The sequence below is a fragment of the Perognathus longimembris genome, chromosome 28, assembly GCF_023159225.1.
Source record: "Perognathus longimembris pacificus isolate PPM17 chromosome 28, ASM2315922v1, whole genome shotgun sequence".
Taxonomy (NCBI): Eukaryota; Metazoa; Chordata; class Mammalia; order Rodentia; family Heteromyidae; genus Perognathus; species Perognathus longimembris.
This window is the reverse complement of record NC_063188.1, coordinates 58,324,877-58,341,913: the sequence shown is the minus strand read 5'-3', so window position 1 is coordinate 58,341,913 and position 17,037 is coordinate 58,324,877. Positions and strand designations below refer to the sequence as shown.

General features: G+C 45.3%; 1 protein-coding gene and 1 pseudogene across 1 annotated transcript in view; one reads left to right on the top strand and one right to left on the bottom strand.

Annotated features, from left to right (window-relative positions):
- Positions 1-4: 4 nt before the first annotated feature.
- The window catches only part of Slc16a2 (solute carrier family 16 member 2), a gene marked incomplete at its 5' end in the record, with an annotated part of 113,083 nt that continues 96,050 nt past the window's right edge, over positions 5-17,037 (top strand). Inside the window, 2 exon segments of the mRNA XM_048335365.1 lie at positions 5-127; positions 129-156. Coding sequence (XP_048191322.1) covers positions 5-127; positions 129-156 — 151 coding nt within the window.
- On the bottom strand, positions 14,033-14,151 carry LOC125344414 (annotated as a pseudogene).

Here is a 17,037-nt window from a genome sequence, read left to right as displayed (position 1 = left end):
CCAACCTCCCGAAGGTGGCTTCGGCTGGATGGTGGTGTTCGCGGCTACCTGGTGCAACGGCTCCATCTTCGGCATCCATAACTCCGTCGGGATCCTCTACTCCATGCTGCTAGAGGAGGAAAAAGATAAAAAATCGACAAGTGGAGTTCCAAGCAGGTGAGTGGTCCCACGCTCCCCACCTGGCATTCTGAGCAACAGTGTCCCTTCCCGCGGCCACCTCCATTCCTCCTGGCTCAACCTTTGCCTCTTCTTGCCCCTTGCCCACGGCCCTGCTAGGGCGCCGGGTGCGGGGTTCTAGGCAGCCTAGGCAGTGGAGATTAGAACTTGAGACGTCCTGGGGGCTGGGGGCTGGACTTGCATTGATCTCAGGCAAGCCGTGAACTTTTTTATTTTTTTTTTTGCCCTGGGACAAACCTTTTGGGTTTGTTTAAAGTCCTTTACTCGCGTGTGCTGGATGAAAAGATTTACAAGCTTCTATTTTTTTTTTTTTTTTTGAGAGGGGTGGCAAAGTCATGAAAGAGAAGAGAGACTTGGAAGGCAGGGCCGGTTTCAGAGAGAAGCATGCTACGGCGATCTCCGGGGCAGTCCCCCAATCTTTTGGTGTGTGTGGGGGTGTGTGTTGGGGGGGAAAAGGCAGACTGTTTTCCGTCCAAAACACTTTGGAAATGCTCGTGACTCTATGGCCGGAGTCAAATGCACGGCAGGCGTGTGGTGTGTGTGGTGTGTGTGTGTGTGTGAGTGTGTGTGTGTGTGTGCAGGAGTGAAAGGAAGAGAGTGAGAATGGGGGTGGTGGCGCGCGTCTCTTTGCCCGCCCCTGCTATGGCCCAGCCAGGCCCTCGCGGTCCACTGTCGCCTTAGGGGAGCGAGCGGATCTCCGTGCCCTCTGAACCGAGCCCCAGAACCGTCAAGGGAGGCGGTCTCCTGGATCTGCCAGAGAGGCGTGAGGCAGCTGGCAAGCTGGGCCCTGCGGCTCAGGGCTCACTCCGCGCGCCGCCCCGCAGTCTCAGCCGGGCTCTCCCCAGAGCTCCGCGCCCCTCCGCGAGCCGCCGGCTGCCTCTTTCTTTTTCCCTGCAGCCTTTGGAAAGCCAGTCCTGCCGCTCCCCGCCTTCACGGGCTCCCCTGGAACACTAGCAGGTTGGAGGGTGTGGGTAGAAGGCGTGCCCCTCGCCTTCCAGGCCTTAGGGCTGCAAGACCCAAGCACGCCCCGGATGGTATGGAGGCCCCCTGTGAGCTTGGAAGAGTCAGGGGAGCCTTAGTTTCTTTGTGAAAGCAGCCTTTTCCTTATTCTGGCAGGAAAATCTTAGGACCAAACTGAGGGCTTGGGGGATGCCCTCTTTCTAAAGTCTCTCTCTCTCTCTCTCTCTCTCTCTCTCCTCTCTCCTCTCTCTCTCTCTCATCTCTCCTCTCTCTCTCTCTCTCTCTCTCTCTCTCCTCTCTCTCTCTCTCTCTCTCTCTCTCTCTCTCTCTCTCTCTCTCTCTCTCTCTCTCTCTCCTCTCTCTCTCTCTCTCCTCTCTCTTTCTTTCTCTCTTTCTCTGGGCTCCTCAGAACAGCTGTAGCCAGGCCACCACCCCCAAGTTCACCATTGGGAAAATCGTAGCTTTCCCACTCTGCTGTATTTTTCTGGAGCAGATGGGAGCTCATTCCTCGTGCCAAACCCCCCAGGGTGTACTTCTCCACCCTCTAAGGGGGCCTGGGGAATGAGTACATGAATATAGAATCCCTGAATTCTAGAGGTCCAGGCTCTTTCATCGTCCTCAAGGAAAGTTTTGTTACAAGTTTGCTGCTTCACTGGAAAGAGGGGGTTTGGGGCTTTTGATGCCTCAGACCTTGTGACCCACTGGCACAGAGGCATGCTACTGGCCCCACTTGAAGAAAGCTCAAGTGTGCGCCAGTAGCTGTCAAGGGCAGTCTCTGGACTGCTCAGGTCACCTGACGCTGGAGTGCAGAGGCCCCTCGACTGTGTGGAACAACTTTGCAGAACGCTTGCTTCTCCACTCTTGCCTGGGACCACCTTTTCCCTTCTTTGATACAATTCTGGGGCACTTGGGAATTCAACCTGGCTAGGGGCCTCAGGGCTGTTGCCTAGGTTACATGGGTGGGGGGGGTTGTCGAGGCACCTGCTGAGCATTGCCCCTTGGTTCAAGGCAGGCTGGTGACCTTTGGGGGTCAGTGACAAGTTTGGGTGAACATTGAATTGTCACAGTGGCGTCTGCGTTGAAGCTAGGGCTTGGCTTTTATGTGGTGTGAGCAGGCCGAGAGCTGGAGCCTTACGAGTAAGTAATAAAACTTGGAAAAAACCACTATTTAACCAGGAAGAGGTTCACTGCTGGGGAACAGACTTCAAAGTAGGTGATCATAGGGGACTCAGGGGGAGGGCTGGCTGGGACTTTCCGGTCAAGACCTCACAGTGCAGCTGCAGGGGGGCGGTGGTGCAGTGGTCTGTGCAGGGGTGTGGCCAGTGTGTGCTCAGACATACCAGGTCTACTGAGGAGCTGAGGTTTCTTGGCTTAAATTATGGGGAGTATAGGTCAGGAAGGGACAGAATGGAATTTGGTATGTCCCTAGGGTCTCAGAATACTTTGGCTTGGGTCCTTGCTGTGGTGTATCTTGAATTCACTGAAGTTATTTTTGATACAGGAGCTTCTCAGGAGCACGTCACTTTTTATTTTGGAAAAGTCAGGAGAACATCCTACGACATTCCGGAACTTCCAGAAAGTTCTCATCCTCAGCACTACCTTTCTTGAGCCCCCACAGCTTTCTCAAGTCACCATTTCAATTCTGTGATTCCAAATGTCTCCACCAGCCCATAGTTTCTTCAATGGACTCAAAATGTCCTGGCCACCCTGGTATCTTAAAAGGATGGACAAAGTTAGAAATGCACTATTACCTTTCTTAGATAGTAGTTCAACACTCATTCTGGGTGTTTCTGAGTCCAGAGAAAGGTAGTTTGGTGTTTAAAGGATAACTTCACCCCCAGCCATCCTCTGACTATGGGCACACCCCCACAGGAGAGAGGAAAGAAGTGGAAGCCGGGCCATACTACAGCATGCAATATATGGTGGTTTGTTGGACTCTGTGAGATGTGTTTTTGGGGTATCGTCAGTGATGTATTTTGTGTCCTCTTTACCTGCTTGAGGAAGCTACTTTTTCCTGGCTTCCAGACCGTGGGAGGACTGGCAAACCAAAGGTTCCTGAGAGGGAAGCAAATGAGAACTGGTTTGGGAATTAAAAAAAAAAAAAAAGGAAAAGAATGAGAGAGAAATGAAGCTGGGCACCGGTGGCTCATGCTTATAAACCTAGCTACTTAGGAGGCCAAGATCTGAGGATAGAGGTTCAAAGCCAGCCCAGGCAGGAAAGTCAGTGAAACCCTTATCTTTAAGCACCACAAAAGCTGCCAGTGGAGCTGTGGTTCAAGTGATGGAGTTCCTTGAGCAAAAAAGCTCAGCGACTGTGCCCAGACCCTGAGTTCGAACCCCAGAGACAGATTGACGGAGGAGGGGGGAGGGGGTGTGGGTGTGGTGGGTGGTGAACCAGGCAAATTTTGTGGGAAATTTAGGCCAAGGATGGTTTTCTGGGATGACAGGGGAGCATTTTGTGGGAAAAAGAGGAGCAAGGTGGTATTGGTTACAGTCCCCATCTGAGTTCTGAAATCCTAAATGGGGGTGTGTGGCTAGGTTTAGGGGTTCAGAAAAGTAAAAGGTAGAATAAGCCGAAGCTTCTGACATTGGATCCAAACTGAAGTCTTTTTGAAAGCACTTCAGAGTAAACCTGTTACCTCTCACATTCCACGTTGATTGCCAGTCTAGCACTGAGCCATAAAAATGTGATGAGAGGGCATTTTTTGCCAGGTTATCTTTTTTTATTAGTATATATTAGTTGTTCCAAGGAGATTTTATTGTGGTAGTTCACACATGCACATATTATACTTTGATCAGATTAATCCCCTCTATCATTCTTTTTCCCCCTCTGCCTTCCCCTCTTAATTTTTTTCAACAGACTGCATTGTGCTTCTTTGTGCTCTTTTCATGCATAGACACAATTTTTGGGGTATTCTTCACCCCCTTCATTCTTTTTTTTCCTTTTCCCTGACCCCCTCTCTCCAAAATAGTCCCTGTGATCGCCATCATGTTTATATATGCATGTGCATGTATGTATGTATGTATATATATAATTTAAATTCTGCATATGAGAAAAAATATAACCTTTATTCTTCTGAACCTGATTACTTTGCTTAACATGATGGACTCGAGTTTAATCCATTTTATGCCTGAAAATGTTCTTATCCTTTTTTCCTTTTATGCCAGTACTGGGGTTTGAACTCAGGGCCTCATGCTCTCATTTGGCTTTTCTCTCAAGGCTGGTGCTCTACCACTTGAGCCATACCTACACTTCCATCTTTTTGCTGGTTAAATGGGAGATAAGAGTCTCTTGGACTTTTCTGCTTGGGCTAGCTTTGAACAGTGATCCTTAGATCTCAACCTCCTGAGTAGCTAGGATTGCAGTTGAGAGCCCCCCAACCACCTAGCTAATTCCGCTTTATGGCTGAATGATATTCCATTGTGCATACATATCACATTCTCTTTGCCCATTTATTAGTTGTGGGGCACCTAGGCCTGAGTTCCATAGCTTGACTATTGTGAATAATGCTGCAGTGAACATGGATGTGTAAATATCTCTACTGTATCCTGACTTGCATTCCTTTAGATCTATGGAGAGTCAGTTTTTATTCCATTGTTTGTAAGTTTTAACCATTGGAAGTTCCTGAGGCAGGGTTGGGTCTCTTACTACTAGGCAAAGCAAAAATGTCTAGGAAGGTTCATTACTGGTACAAGATAGTTCATGATGATGGACTACTGATGGAGAATTTTTCTGGATATTGGAATGAAAGGTTCTATTCTGCCTTTGGGTGAACTCAAAAGTTCCAAGGACAGTCAGTCGGCTGTTATTTTCCTCTTAGTTTTAGGGTTTTCCATTGCTTGGTTCAGGTGTCTCACTGAGTTTACTATCACATTGTTGAGTTTGAGCTGGCTCATGCCTGCAATTCTAGCTACACTGGAGCCTAAGTTCTCAGGATCATGGTTCAAAGCCAGCCCTGGGAGGAAAAGTGCATGAGACTCCCAATATGCAATTTAACCAGCAAAATAGCTGGACTGGAGGTATAATTCAGTGGTGGACGCACTTGAGCAACAAAGCCAGATGGGAGCACAAAGCCCTAAATTTAAGCCCCAAGTACTCTGGCACAAAAAAATGGTTGCTGTTGAGGTTTAAGGTTTCTTTGGAGCAAATCTTCCAGTCTCTTGGTTTTGGCTGAAGACCTCTCCTATTGTCCAGAAGAGCTGGGTCATGTTGGCTCAGAGATGGTTGCGGGCGCTCAGGGCCACTGGCCAGGCATCTTGCCTCCTTTACAGCCAAACTGGGGCCCAGACTGTGCCCTTGATTCATACTGGAAAGGATGATGAAAGGTTGGGACATTTGGAAGCCAAATAGGAGGCTGCCTGCTTTTTCCCCCAGTACCTGGCCTTGAACTCAAGGCTTCACTCTTGCTCTATGTGCTTTATTGTCTGGCACTCTGTCCCTTGAGCCATGTTTCCAGTCCCTCTTTATGCTGGCCATCAGAGAGTTGGAGTCTCTCAGATTTTTCTGCCCAGGTTGGCCTCAAACTGCAGGCCTCTAGATCTTAACCTCTTGAATAGTTAGGATTACAGTCATGAGGCACCAGTGCCCAGAGAGAAAGAATTTGTCTCTATGAACTTTCTCTGTTCTATCCTTTTGCAATCGAGTGATCCCTTAGTCTTTACTCTTCACCTAGCATAAACTTTGACTCATTCAAAGAAAAATTTGTTAATCTGCCTGAAATTGGGCTGAAGAAGGATATTAGGAAAGCAAGGAAAGGCATACAGACATCGCCTCCCTATTTCTTTTATAGTTAAAGACTATGGTGCTACTCAGGCATAGAGTATAGTTTAAAAGGCCCATTCTGTTTTACCAAGTATGGAAGGGGCAACTTGGAGCCGCTTCTCCCACAATGCCCTGCTCAGAAGGGAGCTGGACCTCCTAGAGAACTCCCTCAATTTTGGCCCCGCTGCAGGCTAGCAGGGTGGGTCTGTATGCTGTTGTTTCCCAGCATTTGAATCTGCTCTTCAAAAGCATTAAACTGAAAGCATTTCCTCAGGCCTCAACTTGGACCCCTCTCCTGAAATTTAATTTCCCCCAGCTTGCTCTCATTTCTCAGAAATGAAGTACATGGTTGGTGTGACCTTGGTTTTCTATAACTTCAGGCTACAAGAACAAACCAAAATTCCCAAACGTGACACAGAAGTTCCCTTGTGTATATGTGTGTGTTTTATTATAAAGGTGATGTATACAGGGGTTACAGTTACATAAGTCAGGTAAAGAGTACATTTCTTTTTGGACAATGTCACCCCTTCCCTCACTATGTCCTACTTTTTCCCTCCCATCCCCACCCACAAGCTGTATAGTTCATTTTCAACATAGTGTCTAATGAGTACCACTGCTGCATTTATTCACCCTTTGTTCCTCCATTTCTGTGCTCTCTTTACCCTCCCCAAAGACAGATAAATGAACAAACAAGTCAAAAAGGGGGAAAAAACAGCAACAAAGAAAAAACTCTTGCTTCTATTTCCTGGAGTTCATTTTGATAAATATCATTTTGTATGATCAGGTGCACATAGGCATGGAATCTTTCTGTTCTCCAAAGAGTAGCCTCTTTTGGTCTCACAATGCAGACACAGCATCTTTATAGCTGCTCGGGGATCCCTCTTTGGGGGCTAGGTCAGAAAGGCTGTTGCTTGTGGTCTTAGAGAAACTACTAATTGGGTGCTCCTGGTCAACTTTAGCTTTACGCCGGGCATAGTGAAGGGTGTACCTAATGAACTAGCAGGCACAGAACTCTTTCCTTTCCCTTGGATCTCTCTCCTCTCTCTCTCTCTCTCTCTCTCTCTCTCTCTCTCTCTCTCTCTCTCTCTCTCTCTCCTCTCTCTCTCTCTCTCTCTGCCAGTCCTGGGGCTTGAACTCAGGGCCTGGGCACTGTCCCTGAGATTCTTTGCTCAAGGCCAGCACTCTACAACTTGAGCCATAGCAACCACTTCCAGCTTTTTCTATTTATGTGGTACTGAGGAATCAAATCCAGTGCTTCATGCATGCTAGGCAAGCACTCTACCACTAAGCCACATTCCCAGCCCCTTTTTACTTTCTTGATATTGCTAGTATTTCCTCCTATGAAGAATAAACAAGCAGCCAGATTGGTAATATTTTCAGAAATGTGTAAAAGATGCTATCTCAAATTTTTGTTGTTGTTTGAGACAGCGTTTTATTAACCCAGGCTGGCCTACTACCCGATCCTCCTGCCCCAGCCTCTCAAGTGGCGGGATTCCAGGTGTACTCATCACTGTGCCCAGCTCCACTGTGTTCAGCCTTTTGAACAGACTTGCTTCCCTGGAGGATACAGTACATTTTTTGTTGTTATTGTTGCATTTTGAAAAGAAAGAATCATTCACCCTTTTCAGTTGATTATAAAATGATGGAGTGGAATTTCCTATCTTTTTTTTTGCCAGTCCTGGGGCTGAACTCAGGGTCTGAGCACTGTCCCTGGCTTCTTTTTTGCTCAAGGCTAGCGCTCTGCCAACTTCTGGCCTTTTCTATATATGTGGTGCTGAGGAATCAAACCTAGGGCTTCATGTATATGAGGCAAGCACTCTTGCCACTAGGCCATATTCCCAGCCCCCATATTGTTGCATTTTGAAAAGAAAGAATCATTCATTCTTTTTCAGTTGATATAAATGATGGAGTGGAATTTCCTATCTTTTTTATTTTGGCAGTCCTGGGGCTTGAACTCAGAGTCTCAAATTTCCTGTTCTGAAGGGACCCATCAACTTGGTATTAGATGAGTAAATTCTAGAGAAAAGACTGTTCTTAAATCACATATGTGTACAAAGCCCTGGATTATGAATATTTCATTGTAAAGGAATCTTTCCCCAGATGTGTATGGAGTCAGGTTTGATGGATAGGGACTTTTGGAGGGGATCCATGGAGCACTTGTGCAAAGCACTCAGCCTAGAAAACTTTCTGGATGAAGTCTAGGTTGTACCTCTTGGCCTAGGTTCATTTGTTACTCCCTAACTATAGGGCCAAGAACCATTTATAACAATTTTTTTTTGCCAGTCCTGGGGCTTGAACTCAGTGCCTGGGTGTTATCCCTGAGCCTCTTTGTGCTCAAGGCTAGTGCTCTATTACTTGAGCCACAGTGCTACTTCCAGCTTTTTGAGTCATTTAATGGAGATGAGTCTTTTGAACTTTTCTGCCCAGGCTGGCTTTGAACCATAGTCTTTGGATCTCAGCCTCCTGAGTAGCTAGGATTATAGGTGTAAGCCACCAGCGCCTGGTTGCATTTTTTTTTTTTGTGTGTGTTTTTTTTTTTTTGCCAGTCCTGGGCCTTGGACTCAGGGCCTGAGCACTGTCCCTGGCTTCTTCCCGCTCAAGGCTAGCACTCTGCCACTTGAGCCACAGCGCCGCTTCTGGCCGTTTTCTGTATATGTGGTGCTGGGGAATCGAACCTAGGGCCTCGTGTATCCGAGGCAGGCACTCTTGCCGCTAGGCTATATCCCCAGCCCTGGTTGCATTTTTTTTAACCTTCCCTTATCCTGCATCTCCCTAGTGTTCAAACAAGACTGGGAATAGAGTTTAGACCACTCCAGATCTCCGTGGCTTCAGGGGTGACAGAAGACTAAGGGACATATAACCACATGTTCTGGGGGTGGGTGCTATGGCCACTTATGAGAAATTACTTGGCATCCACTTGCAGGTGGGGAGTGTGGTCTGTTTGGATGTCTTGCAGGGACATCCTCCTCATGTTGGCAGTCTTGTTCTTTAACTTTATATTCTCTTTCACCTGTTTCTGGGTTTGGTGGGAGAAGAGAGAATAAAACCAGCTGTTCCAACTGCATATTTTCTCAGTTCTTCCCATTTTCATGATACATTTTGATCACATTTGATTCCTCCCAGTATTATTCTTTCTCTCCCCTTTCTTTTCTTCCAACTGCTCAGTTAGAAGAGCAATTGGGGTTTAAGATAGGACACAAATCCAACTCGTTCTGGGGTCTCAGCCCATACCTGCACATCCCACAGAGACTTCTTTCCCCTTTTTCCATCTGTGTATGAAGTCAGGCCCATGCCTGATCATTTGCTCTGCTCTGAGTGAAGGGTGACTTTCTATGAAACACTCAGGGATTTTAAAGCCATTCGGTGGCCCCTCCCCCAATAAAAGAGCATCTGTGAAAGCCTTTTTTATCTTCTCTTCCTTTCCTCTTTTTATAGCCCTAGGACTCTAGCCCTGGAGACAGTATTATAGCAGGGGCTTAGTAAGTTTCAACAAATGGCTGGACACTGGTGACTCATGCCTGTAATTCTAGCTACTCAGGAGACTGAGATCTGAGGATCACGGTTCAAAGCCAGCCCAGGCAGGAAAGTCTGTGAGACTCTTATCTTCAATTAACCAGCAGAAAACTGGAAGTAGTGCTGTGGCTCAAAGTGATAGAGCACTAGCCTTGAGCACAAAGAGCTCAGGGAAAGCACCTAGGCCCTGAGTTCAAGCCCTACAACCAACAAAAACATTCAACAAATGTCCTTGTCACTTGGACTCCTTTTTCTTCAAAACCTTATCATCGTTATCCTCCATCATCTTGGCCAGATGAACCTACGAAGGTTCAGATTGGGTTTTGCTAACTTAAGAGTTCTGGTTAACTCTACTTGGTCTCCAGAATCTTTCCAATTAATCACCAAAAAGCCTGAGGTAGAGCTGTGGCTCAAGTGGTAGAGCACTAGCCTTGAGTGCAAAAGCTCAGGGATGGTGCCCCAGGCCTACGTTCAAGCCCCAGTACTGACACAAAATATTTCTTTGGGGAAGGTGGACAGGGAAGAGTGGAGTTCCCAGACTATTTGCTCCCCTGCAGGCTGCCTAGATCCTGTGGCTCTGCCTATCTCCCATCTTACCCAAGCTGACCGGGCATGTACATGTATCCAGACCTGAGGGTATGTATGTAGAGTTGGCTATGAAATGTCAGTCTGGGCCACTGAATACAGTTGCTTAAAACATGATGTGTGTGAGATTGAGGTCACAGGATCAGTCACTTGTTAAGGGCATTGGACTTCTCATGGCCTAGTCCCTTCCTACAGGTCATCTTTAAGGAACAGGGTTGAAAAATGAAGATGACTCAAGTCAGGAATGGTGGTTCATGCCTGCAATTCCAGCATTCCAGAGGCTGAGGCAATAGAATAGCAAGTTCAAGGCTACCCTGAGCTATATAATAAATTCAGGGTCAGTGTGGGTTGCATAGTGAGACACTCAATCTCAAAAACAAAACAAAACAAGCCAGACTCCTTTAAGTCCTCTCTGCTATTGGAAAAAAATGTGAAGCATACAGCTACCTCTGTTCTCTATCACAATGAGATTCCTTTGTCAGTTCCTTACTTGTGCCACATACTTTAATAATAGTAATAGTCATCATTTGTTTCACACTTCACAATTAACTATGAACTATACTAATCACTTGGCTATCTTAATTTTCAACAGCCTTGTGAGGTAGGTATGTATCATTGCTTCAGAAAAGCACAGAATTAAACTTGTCTTGTTCAAATTCATCTGACACACAGTGCAGAGGCAGGATTTAGTATGAGATACTCTGAGTGCGAAATTCCTGCTTTTAGACATCATCTAACACATAGTGCAGATGTGGGGGCAGCTACCATGGGAAACTGCAACAGAGGTTTTTCATTCCTGTAGCCTCTGAGAATCTCTATGACTAAGAAATAAAAAGAGATGACAACAAGGGGTTTGGTAAACAAAAGATGTATGTCTTGTTATATAGGCTGTAGGCCTCTCCTTGCCCACCTCACTTTACTCAGTTTGTATGAGTCTAAAACATGCCAGAGAAAACAGTCACCTTTTTGTTGAAGAGCACTGAATAAGTTTCCTACCCTTTCTGGGCTTCAATATTTTAGTCTAGAGAAGGACACCAATAGTACCTACTTTGATAAGACTGTGAAAGATCAAATGATATCCTGTATATGTCAGTGTGTCAAAGGCCTTTGTAAATAATGAGGTGGTTGTTGCCTCTATCTATCTATCTATCTATCTATCTATCTATCTATCTATCTATCTATCTATCTATCTATCTCTATCTGCTCATACTGGTGAGCCTAGTCACTGTTCCTTAGTTTTGCACTCAAGGCTGGTGGACTACCACTTGAGCCATACATCTACTTCCTGCTTTTATTTTCTGGTTTATGAGACATAAGAGTCTCACAGACTTTTCTGCCCAGGCTGGCTTTGAACCACGATCTTCAGCTCTCAGCCTCTGTAGTAGCTAGGATTACAGGCATGAGCTATCAGCATCTGGCTTGTTGTTGCTATTATTAAGCTCCATTTCTAACTCCTAGGAATGAAATAATGATTTTTTTTTTCTAAATGTTTTCTCCCCATACCATCTCTTTTCCCTATCTCTCCTCTGTATTCTGCTGCAATTTGACCTGAGATGTCCTGTAGCTAAGGACTCTTATGTTTTCTTTGTTCCTCAGCTCTCTGAGGGGTGTGGGGGCAAGATCCCAGGTCATATACATTCAAGGAAACAAGGCATGTTGAAATATTTACAGCACTTGGCAGGAGCTCACAAACCTCCCTAGGAGCCAAGGACTGAGATTTTTTAGTAGGAATTACTGGGGGGGGGGGGGCAGCAAGTAGTGGGGTGGAGTTAGGGTGTCGCTTCCTCCCGAGGTTCTCTCATAGAGCCTCTGTTCTCCTGAAAGTAGTGAGGAAGAAGGAAAGGGATATTTCGGGTCAGAAGGTCTGGGCCAGAGGACATTAAGCATAGAAGGAGACTTGCTCCTTTGTGTTCAGCTTTGGAGTAGGCCAGTTTCCTTGTGTTTTAAACAGGATAGCCCCAGAGAACAGAGGCCACAGGATTAGGGCCTTCACAAAGGAGGATTGCAATGGCAGTTTGAACAAGCATTTCAATGGCCACTTAAGGAATCTCCATTAACATTACTAGTTGGAAAATCAGAATGGAAATCTTTAAATCTTCTTAGAGTCATAGTTTAGATATGCTGAAATTTGCCATCTTTATTTTCAGTTATTTAAGTGTTTGAGTTGGGACAGAAAGATGGAAAGGGTGGCATTGATCCAGATGTATTGTACTAGTGATTTTTCTCAAGAGTCTGAGATCTGAGGATTTTGGTTTAAAGCCAGCCTGAGTAGAAAAAGACCACGAAGCTTTTTTTTTCTCCAATTAACGAGCAAAAAGCTGGAAGTGGGACTGTGGCTCAGGTGGTAGAGCACCAGCCTTGAGTGAAAGAACTAAGAGACAGTGCTCAGGCCCTGAGTTCAAGCCCCAGTACTGGAATGAAAAAAATGTGCTGGACACTTGTGGCTCATGCATGTAACCCTACCTACTCAGGAGGCTAAGATTTGAGGATCACAGTTCAAAGCCAGCCCAGGCAGGAGAGACACTTACCTCCAATAAACTACTCAGAAAAAGCCAGAAGTGGAAACCTTGAGCAAAGTGAAGCTCAGGGACAGTGACCAGGCCCTGAGTTCAAGTCCCAGGACCAGCAAAAAATACATTGTATTTGTAATTTGTTCAATTGAAACCCCTTTGTACAACTAACTACTTAAAGATAATTTTTTAAAAGTCGGAAATGAGAGAAAAAGAGGGAACAGATGATACTAAGCAAAAGGAAAGAAATGTGCATATCATCTGAACTGAAGGAAATGTTTTACTGTTAATGTTTGTCTAGTTCATATGCTTTGTAGATTACATTGACGATGTCTATCATTGAGAAGGTTAAAGTATGTACTGTGAAATTTATAAAGTTACTTAATCTCAATAAAGCAAAAAATAGTCTGAACCAGGGATGGGGATGTAGCTCAGCATTTAAGTGCTTGTCTGATCTCTTGTCAGAGACCACCAATTCCTGCTGCATCTGGTTCTCTTCTTAGAGGTATAGAACTGACATGTGGAGAGGTGCGACCTTAAACAGCACTATTGTTTGTAAGATGTGGCTGCTAGAATGATAAAAATCCCCTAATTCAGCCACTGACATTAATGCCCCCTTTCCTCTTGTCCCAATATGCTTGATCCCCAGGCATTATTTTGTGGAAGGAGATGGCAACAAATTGAAAAGGTTCAATGGTAAAAAGTCTCTCTCTCTCTCTCTCTCTCTCTCTCTCTCTCTCTCTCTCTCTCATACCTCCCACATAATCTGTTTTCCTCTCCAGAATCTACCAGTGTTATCTAGTGTGTCCTTCCAGAGATAGACTTTGTACACGCAATGGTGTTTGAATACTTTAATAATTTGCAAATAATGGACTGTAATGCACATTTTCTCCTCTTCCTCTTTCTCCTCCTCTTTCTTTTTCTTCCCTGCTCTTTCTTCTCCTCCCCCCTCCTCCTTCTTCTCCTCTTCCTCTTTGCTGAAACTGGGGTTTGAATTCAAGTTTTTACCTCCCACCTTCTTGCTCACTGCTGGTGCTCTACCGCTTGAGCCATGCCTCCAGTCCAGCATTCTGATAGTTAGTTGGAGATGGAGTTGTGAGTACTTTTCTTCTCTAGGTTGGCTTCAAATTGTAGCTCTTCCAATCTCTGCCTTTTTTTTTTTTTTTGGCCAGTCCTGGGCCTTGGACTCAGGGCCTGAGCACTGTCCCTGGCTTCTTCCCGCTCAAGGCTAGCACTCTGCCACTTGAGCCACAGCGCCGCTTCTGGCCGTTTTCTGTATATGTGGTGCTGGGGAATCGAACCTAGGGCCTCGTGTATCCGAGGCAGGCACTCTTGCCACTAGGCTATATCCCCAGCCCCCAATCTCTGCCTTTTGACTAGCTAGGATTATAGGTGTGAGTCATGGGTGCCTGTCTCCACTTTATCTTCTACTTTGCCTTTTTTTTTAAGCTTTTACATCAGCTTTATTCATAGAGCTGACCTGTGTGAGTTAACAACCCCCCACATTGTCAACTGTTGTAGGAATCATATTCCTTCCTACGTGTACCAAAATCTCATATTCATCAATGAGTTCTGAGTTGCAAAAGAAGATTTACTGTTTGTGCCTCTCTGTAATGCTTTGTTACAAAACTAAACAAAGACACACACACAAGTGCTCCCTACTTTGCCTTTTATACTTCAAAATATACCTTGGATATTGTTACATATTAAGTCCATATAAAAACCTCATTCTTAGTTTTTATACAACCATACCATATTCTATTATAGTTGTACATCATAACTTAATCAATGCCTTCCTTACTAATGGACATTCAGCCTGTTATTCATCTTTGACTGTGGGTCTTAGAATCAAACATCAGTAGATTCAGATGCTGTATTATACTACAAAGCTGTTCCTGACAAGGTTGCTTTTTTTTGTCTCTGGTACTGAGGTTTGAGTTCAGGGCTTCATGCTTGTTAAGCTGGCACAATACTACTGAGCTATGCCTATGCCTCCAGCCCTGATTTTTCACTGGTTATCTTTAGGATAGGGTCTTACTGTGTGTGTGTGTGTGTGTGTGTGTGTGTGTGTGTGCTGTGATCTGCCTACTTTTAGACTTCCCGTCATTGCTGGGATCACAGGTAAGCATTACCATATCCAGCTTCCTTTTGTTGAGATGGAGTCTTTCAGACCTTTTTTCCTGGGCTGGCCTTGCAAGTAGCTAGGATCACAGGCATGAGCCACCAGTACCCAGCTTCATGGATGAGGTTTTTAACTTTTTGAAAAACAGAGTTTTGTCGTATATAAAATAAGAATAGTAATAACTTCTGTCATAACTGATGTGAAGATTAACTGAGATGACACATGTAAAACAACAAACATACAATTTGATACCAACCAAATGTTTAAGTATTATCTCCCAGCACACACTCTCTCTTCATACCTTCTACTTCCAACTTGATTAATATTTCTTTTCTTTCATTTTTTTTTTGGGGGGGGAATATGAGACAGGTAGTAAAACTTGGTACCTAACTTTTTTTGCCAGTCCTGGGGCTCGAACTCAGGGCCTGGGCACTCTCCCTGAGCTTCTTTTGCTCAAGGCTAGCACCCTACCACTTGAGCTACAGCGCCACTTCCAGCTTTTTCTATTTATGTGGTATTGAGGAATCGAACCCAGGGCCTCATGCATGCTAGGCAAGCACTCTACCACTGAGCCACATTCCAAAGCCCCATATCTGACATTTTTGCTCATTAGCTAGTGCTCTACCAACTGAATCACACCTCCAACCCAGACTTGATTAATATCAATTTAAGTTATGTGTCTTTACTATATGCTTATCTAAGTTTTTGTTGACACAGGTTTCAAGAACACCTAACATTGCACACAACTAGGGATCATTGCTAAGTGACCAAATATTATATTGAATGCTGCAGTACATTTTTCCAGTCCTCGGGCTTGAACTCAGGGCCTGAGTGCTGTCTCTGAGCTGCTTTTGCTCAAGGCTAGCACTGTACCACTTAAGTCACAGCTGAACTTCTGGCCTTTTGGGTAATTTATTGGAAATAAGAGTCTCAGGGACTTTCCTGGTTGGGCTACCTTCGAACCACAGTCCTCAGATCTTAGCCCCCTTAGTAGCTAGAGTTGTAGGCATGAGCCTATCAGCACCTAGCAAATGTTACAATTTACATGTGGTGATGTGGTAAAGGAGGGATGGATATGAAGACCAGAGGACTCAGAGAAGACTTGCTGGCAAAACTTGAACTTGAAATGGGCATTTCCTAAGTGGAGAACTGGGCAGTGGCAGGCTAAGAGTTGAGAATTGGACAGTTGGTTGGGTCCCTCCTGTTTGGCAGCCCAATGAGTTACTGTTTCCCATGAGGTGACTCAGCATGTGTGGTGTGGTTGAGAGGCAGGAGAAAAGAGAAATACTAAGGATATTTGGAGAGAAGGGCATGGGCTGGGGGATATCTGGGCATCAGGCCACAGAATGAGGTACCTACTAATGGCTTGTGGCCCAGTCCTCTCAGCCCGCCCAGCCCACACCACCTGCTTTTCCTTGTCAGCAGCCTAGGCACTTTTCTCTAAGAGGCCCGAGGGGAAGAATATAAGTAGCAGCAGTTCTCAGCCCATCTCCTTGGGTCCCCAGTGTGCCTGTGGATCCTGTGAACTCCAGGAGAGACAAGTCTGAGGAGTTTGACAAATCGCCTCTGAATGTGGCACATTGTAGTTTACACCTTAGTTTCTTTTTCTTGTTCTGTTTTTTGCCAGTCCTAGGGCTTGAACTCAGGGCCTGAGCACTGTCCCTGGCTTCTTTTTGCTCAAGGCTACCACTCTACCACTTGAGCCACAGCGTCATTTCCTGCTTTTTCTGTATATGTGGTGCTGAGGAATCAAACCCAGGGCTTCATGTATGTGAGGCAAGTACTCTACCACTAGGCCATATCCCCAGCCCCTACACCTTAGTTTTTGTTGAACCCTGTATTAGAGACAGGATATGTGTGAGATCTCATGTACCAGTATCTTTGGTCTTCGGTCCCATCAAGTGCTATACTGAAGGTGTCTAGAAAATGAACAAGCAGTGTGGTTTGTATCTGTTAAGGAAAGGGCCATGTAGAGATTTTTGTTTCCATTTGACAGGGATAGAAGATAGTTGCAGACTGAGAGCAAATGGGTGGTATAAGGTCAGAGTCTAATATTTGACATGACTGAGACTAGAAGTCAGGTCTTCCAATTCCATGGTAACAGAAAGATGAAATCAATTTTTTCCTAAACTTTGTAGAGACCTGAAGTTGTAATATATAGGTAAGAAGAACAACTTGGAATCATACAGTTCAAGGGCAAAAAGAGGGAAGTTGTGGAAGGAAGTCTGGGAATAGCTAAAGCCTGCTGACTGGGATCAAAAACTACTTTCTCTAGCACAAAAGAAAGAAAGGAAAGAGAGAGAGAGAGAAAGAGAGAGAGAGAAAGGAAGAAGAAAGAAAGACAGAAAGAAAGGACAAGAGAAGAGGAAGGAAAGAAGGACCGAGAGAGGAAAGAAGAAGGGAGGGAG